The 25068-nt window shown below is 44.5% G+C and overlaps 2 protein-coding genes across 3 annotated transcripts; both read right to left on the minus strand.

Annotated features, from left to right (window-relative positions):
- Positions 1-1190: 1190 nt before the first annotated feature.
- svp (COUP transcription factor 2) lies at positions 1191-23082 on the minus strand. Of its 2 annotated transcripts, XM_065865716.2 has the most exons (5): positions 21955-23068; positions 14064-14213; positions 9915-10466; positions 3631-3788; positions 1191-3012 (listed from the first exon to the last, which is right to left on the minus strand). In XM_065865716.2, the coding sequence occupies exons 1-5, from the start codon at positions 22613-22615 to the stop codon at positions 2896-2898; spliced, it is 1638 nt and encodes a 545-aa protein (XP_065721788.1). In that variant the 5' UTR covers positions 22616-23068; the 3' UTR covers positions 1191-2895. The 2 variants fall into 2 exon arrangements, with proteins under 2 accessions (XP_065721788.1, XP_036673766.2); XM_036817871.3 differs by lacking the exons at positions 1191-3012; positions 3631-3788 and having other exon boundaries at positions 8583-10466; positions 21955-23082.
- LOC139352889 (homeotic protein ocelliless-like) lies at positions 2074-2709 on the minus strand. Its single transcript, XM_070995540.1, has one exon. The coding sequence runs from the start codon at positions 2707-2709 to the stop codon at positions 2074-2076; it is 636 nt and encodes a 211-aa protein (XP_070851641.1).
- Positions 23083-25068: the final 1986 nt, after the last annotated feature.

The raw sequence follows: 25068 nt of genomic DNA on the forward strand, positions 1-25068 counted from the left end.
ACGATCCTTGAGAGGGGGCTTGGGTTTTTGCCCGGGGCGAACTAGGGAATCCCGGCGATTATCTTGTCGGCGCGTGAAATTCCCCAGCCCCGATCGGCGAACTGAGAGCTCCGGAGGAATTGACCCGCAATTGATACCAATCCACGGCAATCCATTACAGAGGCTAAGCGCACAAGTTGCATGTCTCATTATTGGCAATTTCAGAGCAGTTCGGGTAATTGCCCCCTCCGCGAGTGCGGCTTTGCCCATCGAGGTGGGTGCTTCGGTTCGGCATGACTTGGGCATTTATTCCGACAACACATGGTATTTGGTTGCATCACGTACCGCTTAATGCCCAGATATACATACGCCCGGTTTGAGGAAGTTGTCCCGGAAAGTTATGAAAGTTTCGCTAGTTCAGCGGTCATCAGATGAGTGCTTGTGGGTTAAAGATCACTTTGGGGTGTGTAAATGGTTTTGGATCGGAATTTCAGGGGAAATTAGCAGCACATGTATAGCTGAAGGCCCTACTGTAATTACAGAGAGCTATTGTGATGATTGAAAAAATGGTTTCAAAAGATGAGTACGACCTTTTAAAATATTTGTTTTGAAGAAAAACTCTATATTTGCTTGGTTTTTTGTAATAAATGAGATTTTATTCAACATATAGACCATTTGAATATTGAAATTATCAAAAAACGAAAAACAAACATTCGTAGGCTACTTAAATACTTAAATGCATTTCATTGAACGCAGTAATCATTTCGTGTGCTGCTGATATTGATGTCTCTCTACTGTGATGGGTCTACAATCAGTGATAAGGACACATGTTCAAACACTCACGATTACTCACACTCTTGCCGACACTTGCTTTTTAATTACAACTGCATTCATTATTTGTTATCAGTAGGATTACTTTATTAAAAACATTGGAATCACTCTTAAAACTGTATTTACACGCGTTTACGTGATGGATTCAATAATCGAATTGTTTTCATATTTATTTAGACTTAATTTGTATTTACATACGATTTGTTCGATTCATTTCTTGTTTTCTGGTAATGATTATTTAACACGCATATTTTTTTCCAACCAATGGGAAATCTTTTCGATTACTTTTTCTTATTTACAGTTTGGCTGCAGTTGCTTCGAAATAGTGTGCTTACCCAAGGAAAAAGATACCGAACTGAAAAATGAAACACAAAATAGGGTTCATTATAAACGCAAATTTTTATTATTACAAAATATAGAAAACTTTCATACTCTATACACATAAATAAGATAATGCTTAAGCTTACGAAAAAATCGTTTAAGAACTGAAACTTGCACTGAACATTTTGTGTTTTTACTCGTAATGGTTACTAAATAAAAAATTTGCTAAATTTTGCATTCATATTCCAACAATGTGGGTTCTTCGCCCAGAGGCATCTTTGAGATGCACTCCAGAGGGGAAAACCAGTCGAGAATCGAATTTAATTTTAAGTTTTACTTAAAGTAAAAATAAAATTGCTAAAGCACACATAAAAAATTGCCACACATCAAGTAAACATAGCTTAAAATTTTTGGTATATTTCTGCAAACCACTGGGAGTAGAGTTTCATTTATATATTCATATATGTATATATACGTGTATATGCTACATTACATATATAAATATTTTAACTATCTTTATGTTTTTGTCTTTTGCAAGGGTTAAGGAGTCGTCTCTTTTCTTTCTTTTCTCAATTTTCTTAAATTTTTGTGGTTTAAAAATTAAGTAGAACTCAGTGCCATTTAAATATTATACACATTCATCTTATAGTTTTTGGGTTTAACTTTTGAAGTTCTCTGGGATATGTCAGCTGAGATTCGTTGCACACAGCTGGGGCGGCCTAGAGAAAAATTTGAATTCTTCTGGGAATTATGTACAGAGTTACAACAAAAAGCTAGAAATGGAAAATTATTTAATTAAGCTACACGGCTCTCCCCCTCTTTTTTTACATTTTTTCATTGAACATTTTTTTTTTTGGGTTTTAGTTTTTTTTTCTTGGGGCTGGGGCGGGGTATCTACAAGGTTGGTTTATAGCCCCATTTCTAGATGCATAAATAATTACACTACTTGACATCCACAATGAGAGGAACTTCGCTGATATCGATTAAATTTGGCGGCGATTGTTGCTGTTGCTGCTGCTGCTGATGTTGCTGCGGGGCTGTTGCTGTTGCAGATGCTGTTGCTGTTGGCGTCGATGAGGCAGATGACAGTGAGCCAGCCGAAGACGAGGAGGGTATTGCTGCTGTGCCATTGCTGTTGCAGTTGCTGTTGCTATTGCTGTTGCTGCTGCTGCTGCCCGCCAGCAACATGCGCTGGTGGTGTTGCTGCAGGCATTGATTTGCATTGACTGCAGCGGCGGCCATCATCATGGTCGCGGCATCGCAGTAATTAGACAGCATCGTCGTGGTGTTCACCGTGGATGTTGCTGCTGTCGCTGGTGTCGCATAAGCGGTAGTCGGCGTGGCCATATAATCGGTATTGCTGTTGCTGGTGTTGTTCGTTATGTTGCTGCTGTTGCTGCCGCCGAAGAAACTGGCTGCACTCATATGATTGCTGCCGTTGTTATTGCTGTAGTTGTTGATCTGCTGATTGCAAATGTTGCCGCCGCCGCCGCCGCCACCGCCGCTGCCGTTGTTACCGTTGTGGCAACCGCCGATGCTACCGCTGCCGCTGCTGCCACCGCCGTATGTTGGCTGCATGACAGCAACATTGGCGAGCTGGTCATGACTGGCAGCAACCACGTTGTGGCTGCCACAGCCGGAGACACCGCCAACTCCGCCTGCCCCGCCCCCGCCGCCTCCTCCGCCGGGATTGATGTTGAGCGTTGCAGCCGCCACAGCTGCGGCCGATGATCAAGTTGTTGTCAATTGGCGCCACATCGTGTGTCACATCGAAGGCAGATAGGGCCAGGAGAAACTGTTGCCGCTCAGCAGCATGTCGCGTATCAGCGTTTCAATTGGCGTTTTTCCGACTAGACGCACAAAAAACAATTGCTCGATGACCTGGGTGGGGAAAAGCAGAAGGAAGAAAAGAAAAACGATTTAAATTAGGGGATGCACTTAAAATTTGGGGACTTATATCACTTTAAAAATAATATTCTTTAAAAAAATAGGAAACTTTCAAATACTAATGATGTATCATCAAAATAATTTATGGAACAAGTTTACTTAATAGTTTCTTCAATTTAAATGATAGTAAAGTTTATGGATTCTTAAAACATCGCAATTTCTTTAGAGGTGGATATAAAAATCTCACAATTCCTAAAAAACTAAATCAATATAATAGTTGTTAAGTTAAATTTATGTGATTCTTTGATTAAAACTGATCATAAAGTTTATGAATTGTTACAAAATCTGAACTTTGTGGGTAGCTTCTTAAGAAGTATAAAAAAATCATACATTAGGTAAAAATGTGAAATATGAAAATATTTGTTGAATAATAATATAATATAATTTATGTAGATCTCAAATTTAAAATTCAAGTGAGAGTTCTTTAAGTTCTATTCTCTTTCAACACAATTTGATTTCCCTAACCAATGACTTCCTAACTTCTGATGATCAGAATATGATCATCTTTTATTTAATGACATTTCTCCGCAATTATCCTTGAGATGAACTTACTTGTGAGGAGACAGTTCGCAGCGATGGCAACCTGAGCAGCAGCTTGCCGAATCTCGTGGGCTGGTTGGGATACTGGGTCCGGCAGTACTCCTCGAGGGCGCACTGCGACTTCTCTTGCAGGGATTCAATGTGCGTCACATCGGACAGGCCGCAGGCATCTGAAAGACGGGTAAACAAAGGAAAAAATCAGTTACCTGCAGATTCCCAGTTATGGATGCAAATGCAGTACATGGTCGATACTCTTTTTGGGGGCAGTTCACCTGGCGCCGGCAGAAAATTTCCAACTCTCGAGTGCCTGTCACGTCAAACCAATAACCGAACATGAGCCGCTGCCACGCCCACAACGGCTCAGTTCAATTGGGTTTTGTGTTGAGTTTGAGTTTAAGCACACTGAACACAAGACAACAGCAACAACAGGCCAGCGGATCGATGACGAAACTGCGAGCTTACGTCATGTCTATTTGATTTATGTTCAATTGAAGTCGCTCTACTGAGAAGCGAACAACTAAACAACCCGAACAACAGCGAGTACAACACTTGGGTTAATTAAATTGGGGAAAATTAAGCCGCAAGACAACGCCCTGTCCCCGCGAAAACCATAAGATACGATACTATGCCATCTAGCCATGGCATTTAATTACAATTACAGCAATGCTACATAGATTGCGCATACGCAGCGTGTGCCGTCGAGTGTTAATTGCCAGGCACCAAAAGTTTGCTTATCAATTGCCGCTGTTAAAACATCAACAAAACAGGCAGCGGTTCTTCTATTTTTTATACTCATATATATTTGTATATATATATATATATGGTTTGTGGTGTCTGACTGTTTGAAATTCAAATTAGCCATCAGCACTTGTAAATTTGCATAGCTTCAAAGCATTTTAAATGGTTGTTGCCGTTGAGAATGGCGTTTCGAAATTGCATATGAAACTTTGTTTGCTTAATTAGTCACTGCACACACGATATAGGACTCTATTACGCAAGGCGACCTGCAGCTGATATATAGCATTTTGCAGCTGAGCTAATGATTGGACCATTTGCCATTTGCCCGCCGATATCATCATGATTTGAGCTCATATATCCGATTGCCTGGTTGCCATTCAGTTGGTCCGTAAATGCATGTCGTTAATGGCTCTCCGAATATCTGGGCCTGCACGCAACTTTAAATCCGAGCTGGCCATAAAAGACGAGTGTCAGTTGAAAGCCAAAACCATGGCTTGTTGCCCGGCCAAGATCTGTTTGATGATTGGATAAGCTGTTAAACTGCAAAACGTTGAGCCTCTCAGTTATCATATAAATTTCGTGGAGAATTGCGCGTAAATCAAGCTAAATGATTTGTCGCCAGGGGCAACAGAAATTCAATTAGCCATTATTAACCATTCGGTTTCATAAACAACGACCAACAACGAGCCAGAGGTAATGGTAATAATCGTGAAGCTCCGCCGATACAAATTAGACATGGTCAGTCCGGCAGGCTCAGCGAATCACTTCATTGGCCATGGCCATAATTGTCAATTGACTTTCCATTAGCTCGGACGATCTGGGAGATCCAAATGGGAAATCATAACCTCCGAGGAGGAGGAAGAAACTGTGCCAGGCCAGGCACAACATTTTGGCTTCATTGAAATGCAGCCGAGATGACGAGGAGCTGGGATGCTGGAAGAGTTGCATGCTATGCTCAAAGTGAAAGACATTCCACTTCCAGGTCGGACTGGAGAAATGCACTAACCAGAGTTGGGAGCTTTCTCGAGGGGTTAGCCTCCTCTCTGGGCTTTGATTTTTTGGCTTTGTTAACTGTTTTCGGCTTGTAGTTATGCAGTACCCTACGACGAGCCTGGCTTCGATTTGTATTTGGTTTTCGGTTTTTCGGTTTTTTTTTGGGTTTTTAGTTTTCAGTTTTCGGTTTTCGGGTCGTCGCAGTTACTAACTCAGCGAGGGAGAGATCGTGACCGCGTGTTTTAAATGCATAATGACCGTAAAGTAGTTGGTGGTTGCCCAACCAGCCGAGCAGACATATCGAAAAAGGAGTAGAGGCAGGAGTTGGGGCCCACAAACTGTTTAACAAAATTATGAATTGCTGCATTATATTTTATTAGATTTGTGTTCTTTATGGCTCCAGTTCTGGCCGCGAAGTTCGTGCGGCGACCGCCAGAAACAGTTATAACTTTATTTAGTTTTAATAAGGATCGGTTGGGGTCGTTTGGGGTCAACTGTGGAGACCAAGGAGTTCCGCTCTATCGACTGCATCTGAATCTTGGGCAAACACAGGCTCTCTCAGTCAATCTCTCGATTTTCCTATAAAGGATGGCAGACAAAGCTAAACCTAATATCGAAACGCGCCCTTAATGATTCTAATCAACGACGTCTGCCCCGGCCCAAAAGTTACTGTTAATTGCCAGAGTCTCAAGTCTCAAGTCCCAAGTCTCGAGTCCCAGGCCTCGAGGCACGTCGCTTGGCAATTTTCAGGGGAAAAGTAGCGCAGGCGATCAATGAGCGCCACAAAACGATTTGAGACTCCGCTCGGAGCCAAGCGAAAAACACACACAGAATGTTGGTCAAAAAGTGTGGCCAAGACATGAAAGCTACAACTCCTAACAACTGCAACAAACGACAGCAATCAGAGGGGGCGAAGATGCACCGCGGCGGGGAAGGTGAGCAGCTCTCAGCCAGGCAACATGGGCTTTTGGGCATTGGGCACTGCCAGCCAGAGGAGCAGACATGTCGTCAATGCGCCACAGAAGATCTAGTAAGTCTATACCCGGTATTTTACTACCGCGATCGTGTCTCGTCTCCCACAATCTTCGGTGCTGCAGACCATGGGTATTTGTGGATTGCGGATCGGGGATTGGGGATGTGAGAACGGGGAATGCTCAGCGATTGATCGGCTGCAGTTTATGGACTCATGCAGCCAATTCAAATGCAATTGCAGCTTGCCAGTCGGTCCAGGGTCTCAGCCAGCGAGACCACGAACTCCGCGCCACACACGCCCCCTCAAGAGTGGGGCTAAGCTGATCTTGGCTTACACGGAGAGAAACTAGGGATGCAAAGGGGTTAATCTAAGGCATTGATGAGGAAAGTTGTGGGTTTGAAAATGTTTTCTTAGACCTATTCCCTCGAAACTGAGAATAATGACTAATAAGTGAGTGACACTATTAAAATTTATCATCATTCCATTTCTATATCGGCAAATTTATTTGATAAGGTAAATTGAGGTTTCCTAAACGACCCTTATCTCTTACATTTCGAAAACCACGAGTTTTTAATGCCTTATAATAAGGGGCTCATAAGAAGATAAGAAATGTAGGCTACGCTTTTTGAATAGAAAATATTTTAAAAATATTTTTCCACATAAACCTTATACATTAAAGAAAATTAGAAGAACGCAACTTAGAACTCTCTGAAATTTTTCAAAAATTATAAATTTTATAGAAAAATGAATTATACAAGATGGTCCAATAAAGCCTTTTGATTAAAACCTTTAAATAAATCTTCTCCTTTTAATAATATCGAATTAACCTCTTTTTTCCCAGTGCAGCTTGGCCAAGCGACACACACAGCGTTTTGGAAATGGTAAAATTATTTTCATTGCAAGTTTAACCGAGGCCTGGACTTGGTCCATTGGTCCACCGGAGTCGGGCTTGTAAGTAAGCGACATAAACGAGTGTTGTATTAATGTTCATAATGTGGTATCTCGACGTCAATAAACGTCGCCACAAAGAGCAGGAGTGGGGTTGGGATATCTCTGGGCCGGGCTCAGTTCAGATCAGCGGAAAAACAATTGCGACGTGAATTTAGACAGCTGGTTGACACGACACGAGAAAAGGGGGGAGTAGTAAATCAAAATTTCCGTTTTCCCCTGCCTAACCCCTACATAACCCCTACTCTTACCGATCTTAAAATCGCTAACTTACACTTACTGGCAAACTTAGCTTAGGCTAAAGTCAAAGAAAACCTCGGTTCACTCTATTTGCATACAAAACTTCAGTGATTTATTTCGCGTGGAACCTAATTGTCTAAAAATAAGTGTGTATAAGGTATAAGGCTTTAAAATTATTTAAATTATTCGCATATAAGCTGGTGTTATTTATAAGTGTGCATGTGTTTCAGTGTGTGTTTGTGTGTGATCCCAAAGTCCAGAGTTTTGTTGCCACGTGCGGATGAGATTAAATTTTGTTTGTTTTTGTGTGAATAGCTTTTGTTAAAAAATGAAATAAAAATGTGAAAAGATTAGTGTTAAATAAATGGATGTTTTGTGAAACGGAAAACTGTTAGATTTGCTGAAATTAAGAAGAAACGAATTCAACAAAATTAAAAGTTTTCCAATGAGTTGAAAAATAAATAGATTCCAATACCTTGTGTTAGAAGTGCGCCTTAATTACTTAATCAGAACGTGTTCATCATTTTAAGAATCTAAGGCAACTGATTGTATGGTTTATTCCAGTATAATTGCAATTCAAAAGTTCTATTTGTGTTATGAAATGATTTCAAACTAGTTGACCCTGAGTTTAGACCTTCTGGGTCAAGTAGTTTCAAAACAGCTATTTGGTTTCATTCTTTTTAAGGAATGTTGAACCTTTTAATTTTAAAATGTAAATATGGAAATACAATGGTATGACGAAGTGGATTTCATTCCATTTAAGCTGATTGAAATAAAAACTATTTCATCATATTTTACTAACTTTTTTTTTTCAATGAGTAATAACAATGATTAAATTATTTTCATATTCTTAAAGAAATGAAAACAAATTGATCATTGTGCGTAAATTTCAAATATTTTCAAAAATATGCTACAACAAATCAAGTTTATATAATTTTAAAGAGTTTTATACTTATTTCTTTTGATCAACAGTAGATCCAATATAACCAAAATAACTCCAACTTGTTTTAAACAAATGCTAGTAGAATCTCACTTGGAAATATATGTAATCTGCAAAGTTGAACCATCAAGTAGTTCATGGCTAAGAGGCAGTGTTAGTTCATGTTAGTATAGTATGAGTTAGTAAACCAAAATAAACAAATAAATAATAAACTAAAAATTAGTCAACAAGCGATGTAAAGCATTAGTAAGCGATAACGAGTAAAAACACAGGCCAGGATTAGATTTTGGTTTAACAGCAACAGCTTTATATATATTCTTAAGATTCTTTTTTCTCTTCTCCCTCGTCGATTCTTTGTTTTATCAAATTTTTTGGCAAAGTTCACTAGGCTAGTCTATGAAATTACGTCTAGAATAAATTATACTTAGTGTAAGGCAATAAATAGGTAGAGCTAGTTTCTAGGCACTAAAGTAAGTACATATACATACATACAGAGGATTTTAAGGGGTGGTTTTCCTAACACTATAGATACAAGTAAATTTACAGTACAAGGGGATACGACTTCTGTGAGATCCTACAACTGCCATCTACTACCGGCCAGGCTATAGGGCGAATACCTGTAGCTGGGGCTGCCGAAGGACGCGCTGCCACTGCCACCCGAGTGGGCGAGGGCGTGGGCATGGGCATGGGCGTGGCCCACCCCCACTCCGAAGGGGGTGCTGTGGTGGAACATATCGAAGGCCGAGCCGAAGGCGGCGCGCGGTGGCGTTTGGTAGTGGAACATGGCAGCCGCCGCCGCCGCAGCCGAGGGCGTCTGATAGGCTCCACCACTCAGGGAGGATGAGGAGGAGGTCGCGGTGGAGGTGGAGGTCACCGGAAGGTGGCTCGCTGAGGAGGTGGGAATGGGAGCGGGAGCAGGAGCGGATGCGGGAGTGGTTGCCAGCGAAGTACTCAGCGGCGAGGCGGTTAGGTTGCGGGAGGACGAACCGCTTTGCGATTGAGTAGGAAGCGAGGCGCCCAGCCCGCTGCTGTTGTTGTGCCCAGAGGCGTCGCCTCCCCCACTGCTTGGGGGCGTGGCCTGGGCCTGGGCATACAAACTGGCCAGCAGATCCATCTCCGAACCACCGGACTTGGCCTGGCAGCTGCTGAAGGCACTGCCGGCGGAGGGAACCAGAGGAGCAGAGGCGGAGGTGGAGGCGGAGGCCGAGGAGGTAGGAGCCTGAGCCTGCTCCGCCTGCTGCACTGCAGCCTCAACACCAGCAACGCTCTTCATGAAGGCGGCCAGGTGGAGCGGAGCCTGCTGCGACGCCTGAGACTCCATCTCCGAGCGATTCAGCTCGTCTAGATGATCACGCACCACGGCCAGGACATCGTCATTGGACGCCATGGAGCCCTTGCCGAGCAGGGCTGAAACCTTGGTGAGCAGCGCCGGCACATCCTTGTACAGGATGTCCAGCAACTTACCGGTGGTGAACAGCACGATGGCCTTGAGGCAGGAGTACTCCGCGGAGTCGACATGCAGAGCCTTCAGCTTCTCCACCTGCTCCTGGAAGATGCGGATGTGGTCCATGAAGGCCACCACCCGGTCGGCGGCCATTGGGGAGGCGTGCAGTCCGGCGGCGGCCAGTAGCGGGGCCACATGGAGCGGCATGGAGCACTGGCTGGCGTTCAGGACGAACAGCTCCGACCAGACGAGCCGGAGCAGGGCCACCTGGTCGGTCACCTGGAGTTCCGGGAAGAAGGGTATGTTCTTGGCCCACTCAACTGCCGAGAAGAGCAGTCGGGCGGCCAGTTCGCAGATGTTGTCGATGCCCATGATGTTGTTGGGCTGCATGCACTGGCCATATCGCGAGGTGGGATACGGTTCCGCCCGCAGGAGCAGCGAAATGTAGGAACTGAGGTACGAGTGCCCGTTGAAGCCGGCGATGCCCATGGGATCCCCGTTGGCGATCTGGTACTGACCATGCATGCCGGCCAGACCGGGCTGTGTAGGGGGAACGCGGCCACGTTGGACAGCTGGAAGGAGAAGAAAAGGATATTGGGATTAGATAGGTTGCATAACACTAGGGATTACTATAAAAGAAAGAATGGGTGTTACAGAAACCAAGAAGTAGCCTTAAAAACATGTATGCTTTGGAGTAGGTCTGTTTAATTATATGTAAGTAGTGTCTTCGTTTACTAGAACATATCTTCTAAAACTTATTTTAGAGCACTAATGCGTAAACCCATCCTCAGAGAAGAGGTACAGACACCCTGCTCATAGGAATCTCGCTTTTGTTGGTCCTATTTTGACCGCCACATCACACTCCTCACAATGCGGGGCATTCAGCTCTGTTGGCAAAGCTGCCACAGCTCACAATGCTCGCTATCTGGATATATCTGAATGTATCTGAATATCTGGCCACCTCGATCTCTAGGCAGAATAACCTCCCTTTGTTGCGGGCCAAGACATCGTCATAAGATACTTTCCGGCCACCCTATAAAGCCTTTCAACCCCTTTTTCTGTGTTGTCTCGACTGCTTAGATATGCAAATTTCAACTAAATACTTTCAACGCATCCTTGGGATACACACACACAAATATCTCGGAGATACAGCAGATGTGGGGAGCGTCTCAGTAGATTTTAGGCAAGTACGAAAAGAAAATAATGGACAGGTTTTATTTTGCGCAACCAGTGGGGCTATATATAAACATTATAATTAACAATGTAAATGCTTAACAACTGAGCGGCTAAATGGAAAGTGAAAGGCCTTTTGAACTCTGGCCGGAAACGACATTTCGCCAGACATTGACGTGGATTCGGACAGGGACATGACTGCGGAGGTATCTGTGGATATGGATACTTAATATCTGCTGCAAGTTAAGTCGAGGCCACTTGGACACGCTCTCGAGTGTTGGCAGCTACATGTGACATGTGAGCGGGAACTTAAAACTTGAGCACGTGCTGGCGGAAGATTCATTCATTAAGCAATCAGCTGAAAGGGCAAGTCGGGGCCAGCATTATCTCAAATAAAAAAACCCATTCCGAACTGCAAACCCTTCGTGTTGCTTTCTTGGCTGCTGTAATCTCAGGCTGATCTTAAGGCAGAAGAAAAAAAACCACAGGCTTAGGCAGATTCTCCTTTTGGGTTTTGCGGCCAGCAGCTTTTAGCTTCTTCGCTGTTCTTGTGGTCAGGCAATATTTTCCCAGGCGCATAAATAAGGCGCTGGACACTGTCCAGGGAACCGGTTTGCCGTCATAGATCACCAAGTGCATTCGGCAGACAGAGGTCCTACGGTATCCTACGTATATCCCACCCTATAGCGGATATTATAATTACGCAAATGTATTGTGTAAATAAGTGTCCCCATCCCGCTCTCTCCTCCAGCGGATGGACAGTGGTCAACTGGTTCGGGTGGTGCAACCCCCGGCTTAATTGCTCCGGCAAAGGCAATAAACAAACACCTTCGGAACCCGGGACAGAAAGGGATTTTCAGGATATGTCCATTGTGCGGACTTTCGCTTTCGCTTCCTCCGAAATCAGAAAGACGTTACGTTTTTGCCCACAGCCAGTTCCCCAGGTAGAGATCTTGGAATCCAGTTCCAGTTCCACTTCCAGCTGCACCACCATCGAGCTTCGATCAATAATAATAATAATGCCTTGTGCATTTTTGCCATTACTTTGTTTTAGAGGCCCAAGGCTTCGATTGCGTTGGCCAGATTATGACTGAGCTCTAGGTGTGCCTATCCCAGGATAGGATGTGTGTTTGTCTGGCTGAAAAGGTGTGGAGTTTCCATCTGGCCATGGAGGTGTTGGTGGAGAAACCTTTTGCTGACCCACTTTCCTAACCAGCCAAGTATCTCGAACTAACCCCGGCCATTGTCTGCCCAGAAATGCGTTCGACCAAGCCCCAAAATCGAGCGAATGCAGGTGTTGATTGCAACCAGTGGAATTTCCTTGGTCAAAGTTCACGAGCAAGAGGTCGAATGGCAAACCAGTTCCCTTTTACAATCCCTTTAAAAATCTATAATAAATCCGAATTTATTTTACATAATTTTGCTACCCCTATAAAACTAGTTTTTGTGCAGGAAAAGCAGAACTTTAGCTACCAGTTCCTCAGCCGCCCATCCCATCCCACTTCCCTTGACCAATTGACACTGCAATTTAATTAGAGCGACCCGGAACACCGATTTGATGTTGTTTTTTCAGGTTTTGTGAGGCTTTTTGTGCGCCAAACCCGTACAATTTCTTGACCCAGGGTCGTTCCAGGCACAACCTTTGTCCCGCTTCGCAGCTAAGTACCATAAAGAGGGTAAAACCGAAGGAAACCGCCTATGCAGAATTGTGATTTTCTCACGATTTCTCAGCTTTGATAGCGAGGGACTAGTTTTACGCAGAACTTGTCATTAAAGAAATGTGACTCAACTGAGGAATATAAAACAGAAATACTCAAAAACCCAACTCCAGAATGTGGCAAAAGGTGTTGAACTCTTTTGCGTTTAACGAGTTCTGGGGCAAGTACAGGGTGAGGAAATAGCAGATTTAATGGGCCTAACAGGTAGATCGGTAGAGCTGGGTTACGACTGTGTCATTAGCCAAAAACTTGTCTTGACTTAGGTAAATTTGAAATGCTTTTTTCACAATCCGTCGGCGACTAAATAAATGTTTATATTCATTTAATTACAAGTGCATTGAGAGGAGGCTGTAGCTGCATTTTAATTGCCCATAGTCGCCATAAATTAACGTTTTCGTTCTTAACCCAAATCGATGTGTACACTGTACACCGTACAGACATCTGTAGCCGTTGCCGTTGTTTTTTTTTTGCCTTTGCCATTGCTGCTGGCTATTAGCATTTTGCGAAAAACCTGTCAATATTAGTGCAAATAATAACAGCTTAGCGTCCGCTAACTGCAGTCAGTCTCTATCTTTTGTATCTGCGACTCCCTGACAGACGCTAATTGTTAATGCTGACAAGTGTAACTGGCCATTGGCGGGCCGACAATCTGTCAGTTGGTCTCCCAGTCACTCAGTCAATCAGTCAATCATTGCAGGAAAACGGGTCTCACCCAAGTATGCCAAATATTTGGCTTGGCCGTGCTTACAAATTAGTTACACACATTGGGCTGCATTTGATTAGCTGATCAATTGCATTGCGTTTCGCGCAGTGTACTCGCGCTCGGCTTCATTGTAATTATGAACTATTGGCGATTGGACAAGTTTGCATTTGATCTTGGGGGTCACTGGGGGGCCTAATTGTCTTTGGCTAACTATACTTTAAGCTGTAAGTAAAATGTGAATTTAACGGGCCCCATGGGTGCCAACTCTTGGCCTGATCTGGCATACATAGTTCCTGGCACCCCAATAACTCAACTGATCCGCACCGAACCGAACCCAATTGTTCGACGCTGTTCGAAATTCCTAGCATGTGACATTTAGTCATCGCGATGCTCTACTTCCGTTCTTCTGCCGTTGATTTAATTTATTCTGTTTGCCTCTGGGTTTGACTTTTAATTGACCCACACAACACACATCAGCGTTTGCCTGAATTTCTTTGTTCTGAATAACACATTTGTTTTTCAGTTTCCATATGGTATTGGTACTGTAGTATAGAAGAGAATGACGAGTGTCTTACCTTCGCGTCGCATGCCCATTTTGAGGCACTTCTTCAATCGGCAATATTGACATTGATTGCGATGATGCTGATCTATGGGACAGTTTCTGCTGCCGCGACATGAATAGGTGAGATTGCGTCGCACCGAGCGCTTGAAGAAAGATTTGCAGCCTGGAAGAAAGAGAGAAGAATTCAGGAATTAAATATGTGACTAAAGAACTTAGACTAGAGCTCTACAAATTCCTTGGCACCCCAGCATTGTTACCACTTGTACTTCAGTTCCTTGACAAACTCCCCGGCACTAGACCGCATCCAAGTCGCCTTTTCCCGATGCCCATGTCAATGGTCATGTTACACGTTTCATGGCTTAACGCCTCCCATAAAATTACCTTTAATGGCTTTCAATTAACAAAGTGTATCTTGGCTGCCAAGCCATCCCTACCAAAAAAAAAAACAAGAGGGGGAAAATAAAAGAAGAAAACTGGCAGCAAGTTCAAGTTCGGCTCGAATGCCACGAATTTACTGTTAAGCTAGACGGCCAGATCAGCCATAGCTCGTTGGGCTTCGGTTTTGGTTTCGGCCACAACTTCAGCTTTTGGCTAAGTGCTTTGGGCCACAGCTGGGTGTTGTTGTAGGACAAGCCAGCGACACGGCAAGTTAATGTCGCCGACGCGTATCTAAACATGTGTATCACTTGGCTCTGCATCAGCGTTTTCTGCATAAAGAGTCTCGTATGGTGGGGGTATATAGTATATATACCTATAGAGGAGGCATTGTCTTTTCCTTTTTTTTTTGCCAGCAGACCAAAAAGATTTCTCACAATAACTCAAAACAATGGCATATGCTCATAAAATTCGTTTTAAGCTGTAAAATCATCATCAAACAAAATATGTAAGCGCTGAGCGTTTATGCAGACTCGATCCTATCCCATCCTATCCTATGCCATCCCCACCCCCGACTCTATATAGCATGCGATCACAGGCTATAAAAGATCTTTCAATGCTTTTTGCCAATGCGATCGTGTGGCTTCAGCCTCCCACCGAAATGGAAACAAAACGTGGTCCGCAAATTGAAATTGATTGAAAGTCGATGGCTTAATGCACTAATAGGAATAGGTATTATAAATTGATTGGGGAAAATGGAATAAGCTTAGGAGGTTTGAAGTACATTTTTGTGGTATACCACATGGTATATGCTGTAATATTGATAAGACATCAGTGATTGAGTAGTTCTCTGGTCTAGTTTAATTTCCTCTACCAAAGGGCATTTACTATTCCCCACTCTCAACTCTTTTATAGAGACCAACCCGAGAGACAACTACGAACACATCTAGAAATACCCACTCACACACTGCCGGCTTTTACACCATATGATCTACGAATAACGATATTGTACCAAGTCACGATTTCTGCCAAAACGTACCGTTGCCTTTTGGCCCCCTGCTCGCCTGGTTTTCATCCATCGAGTTAGCCAGTTGGCAAGAGAGGGACGGGCATTTCTTGGCCAGAAAGCCAGAAAAGCAGAGGTAAATAAAAGAACTTGCAACAGAGGCAAACTGCCCATATGCGCCTATCGCAACTCTATCTAGAGCTGCAGCTCCATCCCGAGTATCTGGGTATCTTAACTCCGGAGCGGGAGGAGCGATCCCCAGTGGACTGTGCGATGCGAAAGATGCGCGTCGTTATTGATGAAGATACGAGTAAGAGTACGAGTACATGGGGATTCAGATACGGATACCGCAAACCAAATCTGAGACGGGGCGGAGTGGATATCGTGTTATATCAATAACCGAAAAAGGGTGGATCGCTCTAGCGCTGAGATACGAGTGTGGGAAGTCCGCGCGAAGCCCTACAGTCCTGGCCGCTTTTACGGCTTCGGCTTAAACGGTTGGCTTTTTGGCTTAGTCGAAGCTAAAGCCAACTTTACTTTTGCCTTTGCGGTAGTTTCAATTACCGCTTCACCTAATTGCAGAGGAAGCTCAGCTTCGCGTGTGCTACGCGCCATAAAGCGTTCAATACAGTTAGAAGGGGGGATCCAAGTTCCGAGAACTAAGTTCTTAGCTAAGCTAAGCTAAGCGTTTTATTAATTGAACTTCCTGAAAGAGCCAGCTATCTGCACCGCACGAGATCCCCTTGCCGCTTGGCTGGGCAATTTAAAGCGTTAAATTAGCTGGTCTCTTCTGGCGAGAGTATCTGTATCTTTTGGCACATGCACTCTCTCGGGTGGCAGATGGCCCAATCAATTGCAGTGGACTTGGCCGCGGTCTTGGCCCCCACTTTTCACCATTTTTCGCATTTTCCATTTTCCAACTCCGGTCAATGATCGCTTGGCCCAGAGGAAGCGGAACGAAGAACTTAGAGTACTCGTCGTACCTGAAGAACGGAGTGATGCAAAGTCAAAGTCGCCTTGACTTTGGCTCATTTTCTAATTACTAATGCACACACAGAGAGGGCAGCGGGGGGAGGGCCATCATTAAGGTGCAATAATTAAATGTTAAGCTTACACGGAGCAGCCAGCTAGTCAAAGTAATTAGCACAAACGGCAGCGCCAAGTCCAGACAAAATATCTGGGGTACAACCGAAACATAATTACAGCCCCCGCCGACAGACACGAAGCTCCTAACTCGGCTCATGCACTTGGGGTATCTACAAAATGCACTGATTATGAACGGGGCCTCTGGCAACAAAAAAAAAGTGGAAGAAAGAAAAATCACAAAATAAAAACCTGGAACGGAACAGGTGGATGCCTCGATATCCCACCGGGCCCCAGACTTTATGGCCCAATATGGGTCAACTGTAAATCAAATGCCAATCTGGGAAGCTCCCCCAGAACCAACTTTCGCAATTGTTTCATCTCTATCCTAAGTCTGGAACCAGAGCACTCTTAACTGGCTTTTCATTTGCATCTTCCATATGTCACGTTGCCTTAGAGAAAATCGCGCAAAGAAAATGCCGCCTTAGATAAGCGATTTGGCTTTGATTTAACTGATGCTATGCGAAAATATGCGGCCAGTCGGGTTCTTTAAGCCCAGGTCATGTACGAGGTACGGGTACTTCTGGGCCAGGCCTTTATGGTTAAAGGTAGGAGTGTAAAGCCAAGTTCTAGCTAGCCGAGTTGCAAGTGCAAGTTGGTCTGTTTGGGGCCCTCGAAGATGCACAGAAAACGTGCCGGCAGCATTTCGTTGGGCCTGATCGATTAGCCGAACTCGGTTGAAAACGAAAATTGCGCATGAAGTGGCAACAGAAAATCAGGGAAGCCAGAAAGCCAGCAAAGCCATTGTGGCCCAAAGCCCAATGTTCGAGATGCCGGGCTTAACATAATTAATTAAACCGTTACATTATAAAGCGGATCAAGTCGGTAGTTCACGATTTCCTTACCCCAGACCCAAAGACTCTCTTTTATTTCGGGGGCCTTTTTCGAAATCGCATCGTGTCAGGATGAATTTTTTGCGCCTCATTTTGAGAGAGCTCCGTTTGGTTTCGGAATTGGGATCGGGATCGGTAGACTGGTCTTCGAGACAGGGGGCTAGGTAGCTGCTTTATTGGCTCGAACATTTCTTCTAAGTACAACGATTTGTAGTACAAGCCAGCTTTTAATGATTACAATGTCTGCCTGCCTGCAGTTTGCAGTTTTCAGCTTGCAGTTGTTTTTCTTTTTTCACCCAGTTTGTTTGTTTCTTCTGTCTCGGCAATATCTGTACAATTAACTTTTGTTTTTGGTGATTTTCCTTTGGCTGCCTTTAATGAAGGGTTCAGCTCTGGGCTCATTAATGTTGACACAACGTTGGGCAATGCGCAAAGCTGGCCTATAAGTATGATTATTGTGACAGCGTCGTTAACCCGATAAATGTCCGGGGATATTTGCCAGTGCAAACATAAAAATTTGTCAAAATAAATATCGAGGCCATAAGTTATTTTCCCCACAAAGAGCTACCGAGTTGTAAATCATATGAGCGCAGACTGCAAATCGCACGGAAGTTATAAATGTTTATCAAAAGGCGATTTATTTGATATATGTTATGGGCAAGAAATTGACTCGGGGCCCCCGGGGTAAAGTGGTTCTCGTACCGCTAAATGCAAATTTTTAATACAAGCCTCGAATTTATTTTCGCCTCTTGCTAATTAATAAATAAGAAATCCGCTGCTCTGGGCGTTATGACCACGCCCATTCCCCCCGAAAAATATATATATGCCCAAAACTGCAGCGTCATAAATTGCAATGTTCGGTGGGCGTTGTTAATTTTCTGCATTCGTATTTACTTTGTTGCTTTTACTTTGCTCTGCGAGGGGGAGGGGCAGGTCGTATCACAGACAGCAAATTGATTTATGTTTGGCTTTTGTTAAATGCTCAAAGTGGAATGAATTTCCACAGCGAAACGAGAATTTCAGAAGAGCGCCATTTAACAGATTGTCAGGAGGTGCAAAGTGAAAAGGCAAGATATTTTCACAAAGCAAATTAATGCGAAATAAATCTAGATGTTATTGGTTATTAACCTATTAATAGTAGGTATTTTTAAAAAATATTATATATTTATTTAGAAATCTTTTCTTTATTTTCCCCTTCTTTATTCCAATCTCAAGTTATTTGCCCACATCATAATGAAGTTAATTAAAAAGCCACACATGTTGAATACAATTCTGCACAAAGGAAGAAGACAGAGGAAATGCGATTCTTCCCTTGAAGAAAAGATACAAAGATACACAGCATATATGTATATACTGACCAAGCGACATCAAAAATTTCGGACATTTCGGAACTGAAAAAAAAATCCCTGGGATTGGGAGCCTGAGCTTGGGATTTCTGGGGGTTCTGGGTCTTAATTGCCCAACGTGGGAATCTATTTAAATGAGTTTGATGTAAGCTCGTTCGCGGAAAATGTACCCACAAATGGAACAACTCGAGTCGGGATTATTTATGCTGCTCAGAGTTGACAATCTGTAGCCGGCGGCTGCACTTCACACACATTATTTGTGACAGCTAATGGGCTCGGCTGGCGCTTAACAATTAGTTGGGATGGCAATTTTTTACAGCTCTTTATGGTCTCTCGACTCTTGTGGGCCGCAGCTCCTAACTCAATTCGGTCCTGCTCTGCTTAGCTGATGTTTGTTTTAATTAATTGCATGCCAGGTACTTAGTAGTGGCGGTAATTTTTCGCAAAATTTATATAGCATTGTCATGTGCGCTGGCTTTTAAGTTATGCTAATTCACTCTTGACATGGGCGCTGAGATAGTTTTCTTGTCAAAATTGGAAATTCAATTGGGTTCTTGGAAAATGTGGCGGTAATATTTTGTGCAAGCTTGACTGATTAATGATTCAGCAGCGCAACCAAACAGATACCAGAAATCTCAGCTTTTTGGCCACTAATAGCCATGACAAATAGCCAAATTAATAGGCAATGCAGGGGGCAGGCAAAAGGAGGAAAGGGGTCTTGCCACATTAGAGCCAGGCACTCATCATTAATATTATCGAGGCACTTTTATCAGCGCACATTTTTCAACCGCCACTAAACCGTGACTTTTCGAGTCGGCTAAAGGTTACTACCATGCCTACTGACGAGTGCAAGACTTTTGGTCGCTCGTCCTCCCAATTTCACCAACAGCTGGGCGCGAAATCAAACAAGTTGCCACCACAATGGGAGGACATGGGCAGGGGTACTTCTTCTAAAAACAGGGAAAGGGGCCGGGGCGCAGACAACACGCATAAGCTACAATTAATCTTGCAGCTACGATGGTTGGCGGGGTGTCTTCTTGGCATAAGTTCACATACCCGAAAGCTGGCCGTGTGCCCTCCTGGAACCTGGAAACTGGACATACGGATAGACATGTGGACCCACGGACGGACTGAAGGACGGAAGGGACCTCGAGACAGACGGACAAGTGAGCACACACAAACACACACCAACAAGAGTTCAGAGCTCAGACAGCCCAAAACCAAAACGAGTTGCCGCGAAGTATCTTTCTTTTTAAGAGCCACACAAAAAGTATCTGCACCTCGAAGTGAATCAGCTGAAAGGACCCGACCATTCTGGGGTTCAGCGAAATAAACAAGAAAAAAAAAATAAAACCCTGAAAACGCCGGCAATGATATGGGCTCTATGCGCTTTATTATGATTTTCCTACGTTTTATTTCGCCAGCATTTGAGTGAAGCCAAACTCGAAGCCGCAGCTACAGCTTCGTCTGGCGATTGCATAGAACAAAATAGATTGCTATCGTGGCAACATCATCAGGCCAACAGGCAACACAACCGAGAGATACTCGTACCCATGCACTACATACGGCGGTACAGTATGCCATACCATCTAGGGGGAATTGGGGAAACACCTTCAGAATGCAACGAGGCGGTCACAGAGCCGCATATCTCCTGATTGTTGCTGTTGTGGGTTGCGCATGCGTACAAAATGCTCGGTGATTAATAATAATAGCAGCGACCGCGAACGAACAGTGGGAGCCATCGTGGTGCCAAGTATTTGGGAATCGCTGAGGAGCATCTGGCTGCAGATACAGGCCCACTGTGCCTGCCCAGTCATAGTCGCAGTCACTGTGCTCCAGTGCCAGAACATTTGAAGAGATACGAGTATGACAAGTTCAACTTCAAGCTGCACTAAATGCCACAGCCTATCTCCCTCTATCTCTGAATGCAGTTACCCATCTGCTACCCTCCCCCTCCGGAACTCCAGGTGAGGTTCCCCTTTTTCCATATCCCATAGAGACAATAAGAAGGTGGGCGCTTCATTTAGCAGCCGCCGCACAATTTGCATGTTTGCACAACAATTGTTTGGCTTAGGACAAAGCACGGACCGTATTTTATTTAGATAATAATTTTTATCTGACGATAAGACTGAGTGCGTGCCCGGATCGCTATGTGTGTATTTTTCAAGAGCTCTCGAGCTGGTTCTTCTAGTGTAACGGAATGCTGACCAGAAGATGCAAATGTATCTGCGTTTCTGGGAAAGTTTGTAATTTGTTTTATAACCACTTTGGTGGTTAAACTATGGTCATACACAAATATATATCAACAAACAGACGACAGTGAGCTATTGTGCAAACATAAACTTGGCTGGGGCTAAGTAACAAAACTATCGTTTCGATCATAAATGTATTTTTGGCTCGTAAAAACATTTTTACACGATTTGGGGCCCGATCAACTAACTAGGTTTGGCTGCATGGGATGGATGGCACAGGGGTTCATTGCCATTCCAGGTGCATCCGCAGCTCCCGCCAAGATTTGCATGGCCATGGGAAGAATTACCAGTCCGATTCCCATTCCAACACACACCCACACCTGGCCAGGGGTTTATTGCCAACTCATCAAACTGCCATAATTCACCGAAACTGTCAAAAATCAGCGGCTGGCAGGCACGCTTTTGTGCCCGCTTTCTATTACGTTGAGTTGGCCATTTTCTGTTTGGTCATCCCCAGTTCGAACCCGAGTACGAAATCAATTGACCCCCAATTGCACCTTGGCGGTAAGATCGCTACTCAGCATTGAAAAAACGGTTGTTATGATGGTCCGCAAGAAGATGCCAAATGTATACATTGGCATTTGACATTTGGGTTAGAAAATATTAATGTTTGATTTTTTTAGCTGTCAAAATATAAAAAAAAATTCTAAGGCAGTGATGGTACTTGAACTCGTTCTTCGATATACTTAAAATCCCTATCTATTAGCTGTTTAGCTATCTAACACGATCGGAACTGGAATTCCCTTTAGCAACAAAATTTTGGTAAAGCCTTTCTAGAATTTAAAAATATATTTTTTATCACTGGATTTTAAAAAATATTTTTAAAATTTAAAACACGGGGAGCCTTTCCAGAATTTTTTCCTTATGTTTTCTAGGATGCAACTCATTTATAAAGGTTCCTTTTTAACATTTTCCCTGTTTATAATATAATTTCTCTCAGTGCACTCACCTTCGCAGGTAAACTGTCCGTAGTGCTTGCCGGAGCTCTTGTCGCCGCAGACGACGCACTCGATGTTCTGCTTGCTGTCGATCTGGGATCCGCTGTTGCTGCTCTGCGAGTGGGAGCTGTTGGCCTGGGAGCTGGGCGTGGTGCTGCCGCAACCGGTGGGCTGTCCCTTGATGCTGGTCAGCATGTCCTGGCCATGGCCCTTGATCAGGGGCAGCATGTCGGAGCCGTGGCCGGAGTTTACACCCGAACCGGAACCCGAACCCCCACTAGAGTGATGGCCACCGGCGGATCCGCCATTGGCGCTGGGAAGGCTGGAGAGATCCTCTTTGATCCCAGGATGATGACCTCCTGATCCCGCCTGATTGAGGTTGGGGCAGGACAGATCCTGCTTGATCACCGCCGACTGCTGGCTGGCCACGCTGCTGGGGGTGGTGCCGCCGCCTCCCGTCGCCACGCTGCCGCCGGTGGCGCCCGGACCCGCGGACGCGGCATGCAGGTGACCGCCCAGCGAGGTCGGCGGCTCGTGCCAGGCGCTGTGCGGCGGCACACCCACGCCCAGCCCCATCGAGCGGGACAGGCCGAGGTCGAAGGCCGACAGCTCCGCGCCGGACTGCGGGCGCGGATTGAAGAAGCCGGGAGCCGTGGACGGGGAGGCGCACATGACGCCGCCGCCGTACACGCTCAGCGAATTGTGCGTAATAATTTTGGCGGCCGGGTCGGAACACGTGGGATAATTGCTGGAATACACTTTGTACGCACTGAGTACGGTTCACACTTTTTGTATGGGGCAGAGTCTTCCGCTCTTATCCTTTTATTTCGTTTGTTAGCCAAAATTATATGTCAGCTTTATCTCTTCTTTTTGTTAAAAATTATTATTTATTTTTAAGGCTGCATATGCTAATAGCATTTCAGCTTTGGAATTCACTAACAGAACACTTGGTTTTTCTTTTCTTATTTTTTTTTTGCTTATGAATTTCCCGCTCGGCGCACACACGAGATATGATATCTTAAAGACTTGGAGAATTTCAATTTTCAGTTTCAGTATCTTTGCGTCATGCGGAGCAGCGAAATCTCAGCTGTTCTCGTAAGGCCTTTTAGAGCCTGACTGGCACAACATTCGTGGCAAAAGGTACACGACCCGACCCGACTCGACTCGACCGTTTCGACCTAACGACACATCACACAAATCTCTCTCCGCTCCCCATACTCGGCTCAATTGGGCAGTGCTGCTGCACGTCTCACTCTGCTGGGTTTTCCCATATGCCACTCGAATGAGTGAAATCGCCGCTCTCACTCGCTCTCGTTGGTGGGGCAAGACCTTCGACGCGTTTGGCTGGTTTGCCACCACCACTGGGGGAAACCACCACCACCACCACCACTGCTCCTGCTCTCTCTAGCTCTCCCTCTCCCTCTCCCTCTCTCTCTCTTTGAGCGCTCTGCACTCAACGAAACCCACTCCAAGCACTCGTCCAACTAGAACCCGTTTGCTCTTATTAGCTCGCCGTTGGGCGCATCTGTTAGATACTTTTACCGTTAAGATTCTTTATCGCCTGACTTTTTTCTTTGGGTTCCGAACTTTTTTTAGCAATTTGTTTAAAACGAGTCTCCACCCCGAAATAAGTTTTTGCCGCTGTTTATCTTAGCCGGGTGCCTCTCTGGTTGGCTGGCCGCCTTAAAGTGCGTTCTACTTTGTTTTCCACCAATTTCCGAGGGGCTTAAAGTCCGCTTTCTTATCTGGGGGAAGAGTTTGGCGGCCATAATGCCCGTTCGCGGTTAAATGTTTGCCTTAAAGCTGCTTTTCATTGGTTGCTAGCCGAAGGAAGATGAGATAACCTGGCAGTTTATAGAGATAGATGATGGATGGTTAGGATGGTTGGGATATAATGAGTTCTATATGGTACAAAAGATTTTAAGAATAATATCATTTTTATAGAAAATAAATTGTAGGTTGGTTGACAATTTTTATAACTAATAGTTATAGCAGTTGTAAAACTAGAACTATCTATTATTTTATTAATTTTCTTTAGATTGCTATTCAAGAACAAGTAATCCAACTTTTATAGCTTCTTTTTATCGTTTTATAGTCTTGCTCAATTCAAACTTTATGTCATTAAATTGGATTTACTTGCCTATTGATGAGTTTCAATGAATAGTAATCATACCAAAGAATTACTTATAAATTTGCATTGCTAGGGGCCTTTAAGATACCGATTTATGTAACCAGTGGCCATTCGATACTGACCCCAATGTCGCGCAACGAAAAGCCATCGTATTATTAACGCTCAATGTACTCGGACTGCCCCTAAATAAAACTTTACCGGCCGTGGCCAACTGAAGCCCACTGACTGCCGTAATATAATTATAATAATTTCCCCGGGCTAATGGGATCAGGCAGCGGCTGGCTCCTCGGCAGCGACTTTTACTTGGCTGACTTTGTTTACGTGTCCGGAGAAGTGCCAAAACATGAAATCATAACGATAATTGAATTCATTCTTAACGAGGACACCTCGCGCAACTTGATATGTCCATTTGCCGACTGTTGTTTCTTGGTTTCATTTAGAATTAGCATTTAACGACCGCCCATTTGCACGCAACAAAGTGGAGACCTTAAGGGAATCGCTGGATGCCATGCAACACACTGTCGCCACTTCATTTTTCAATGTGAAAAACTGGGAAAATGGTAAGTGGTAAGTGGGAAATGGAAAATATTGGAAAAGTGTCGCCGTCTCGGGCTGCAAAGCCAAGAGTTGCAGGCCAGTCCAAAGGGCCAAATTGTGGCCACCGCACTTTGCACTCCCCCGCCCCCTTTTGGCCCGCCAGGGGGGCGTAACGGGCCACGGAGTCTGGCGCCCTCTGGTGTCGGGATCTCGGGATCCGGTCGGTACTTTAGCGAGAGGGGTGGGAAGGCCATGGGAAGGCCAGAGCGAAGTGCAAACGTACAATTGGATGATGAACGATATGCCACCCCAACTTTGCACTCGAATAAGAGAGAGAGCCACCTCCAATTGGACTCGTTTCCACTCAGTTGCCGAGTTTCGTCAAGTTTTTAAGGCCACGCCTCTGCCGCCACCATATACTGATATCTCGCTCTAACGTAGCTCCATCTCTTTCGGC

Source organism: Drosophila suzukii, chromosome 3, assembly GCF_043229965.1.
Source record: "Drosophila suzukii chromosome 3, CBGP_Dsuzu_IsoJpt1.0, whole genome shotgun sequence".
NCBI classification, from domain to species: domain Eukaryota; kingdom Metazoa; phylum Arthropoda; class Insecta; order Diptera; family Drosophilidae; genus Drosophila; species Drosophila suzukii.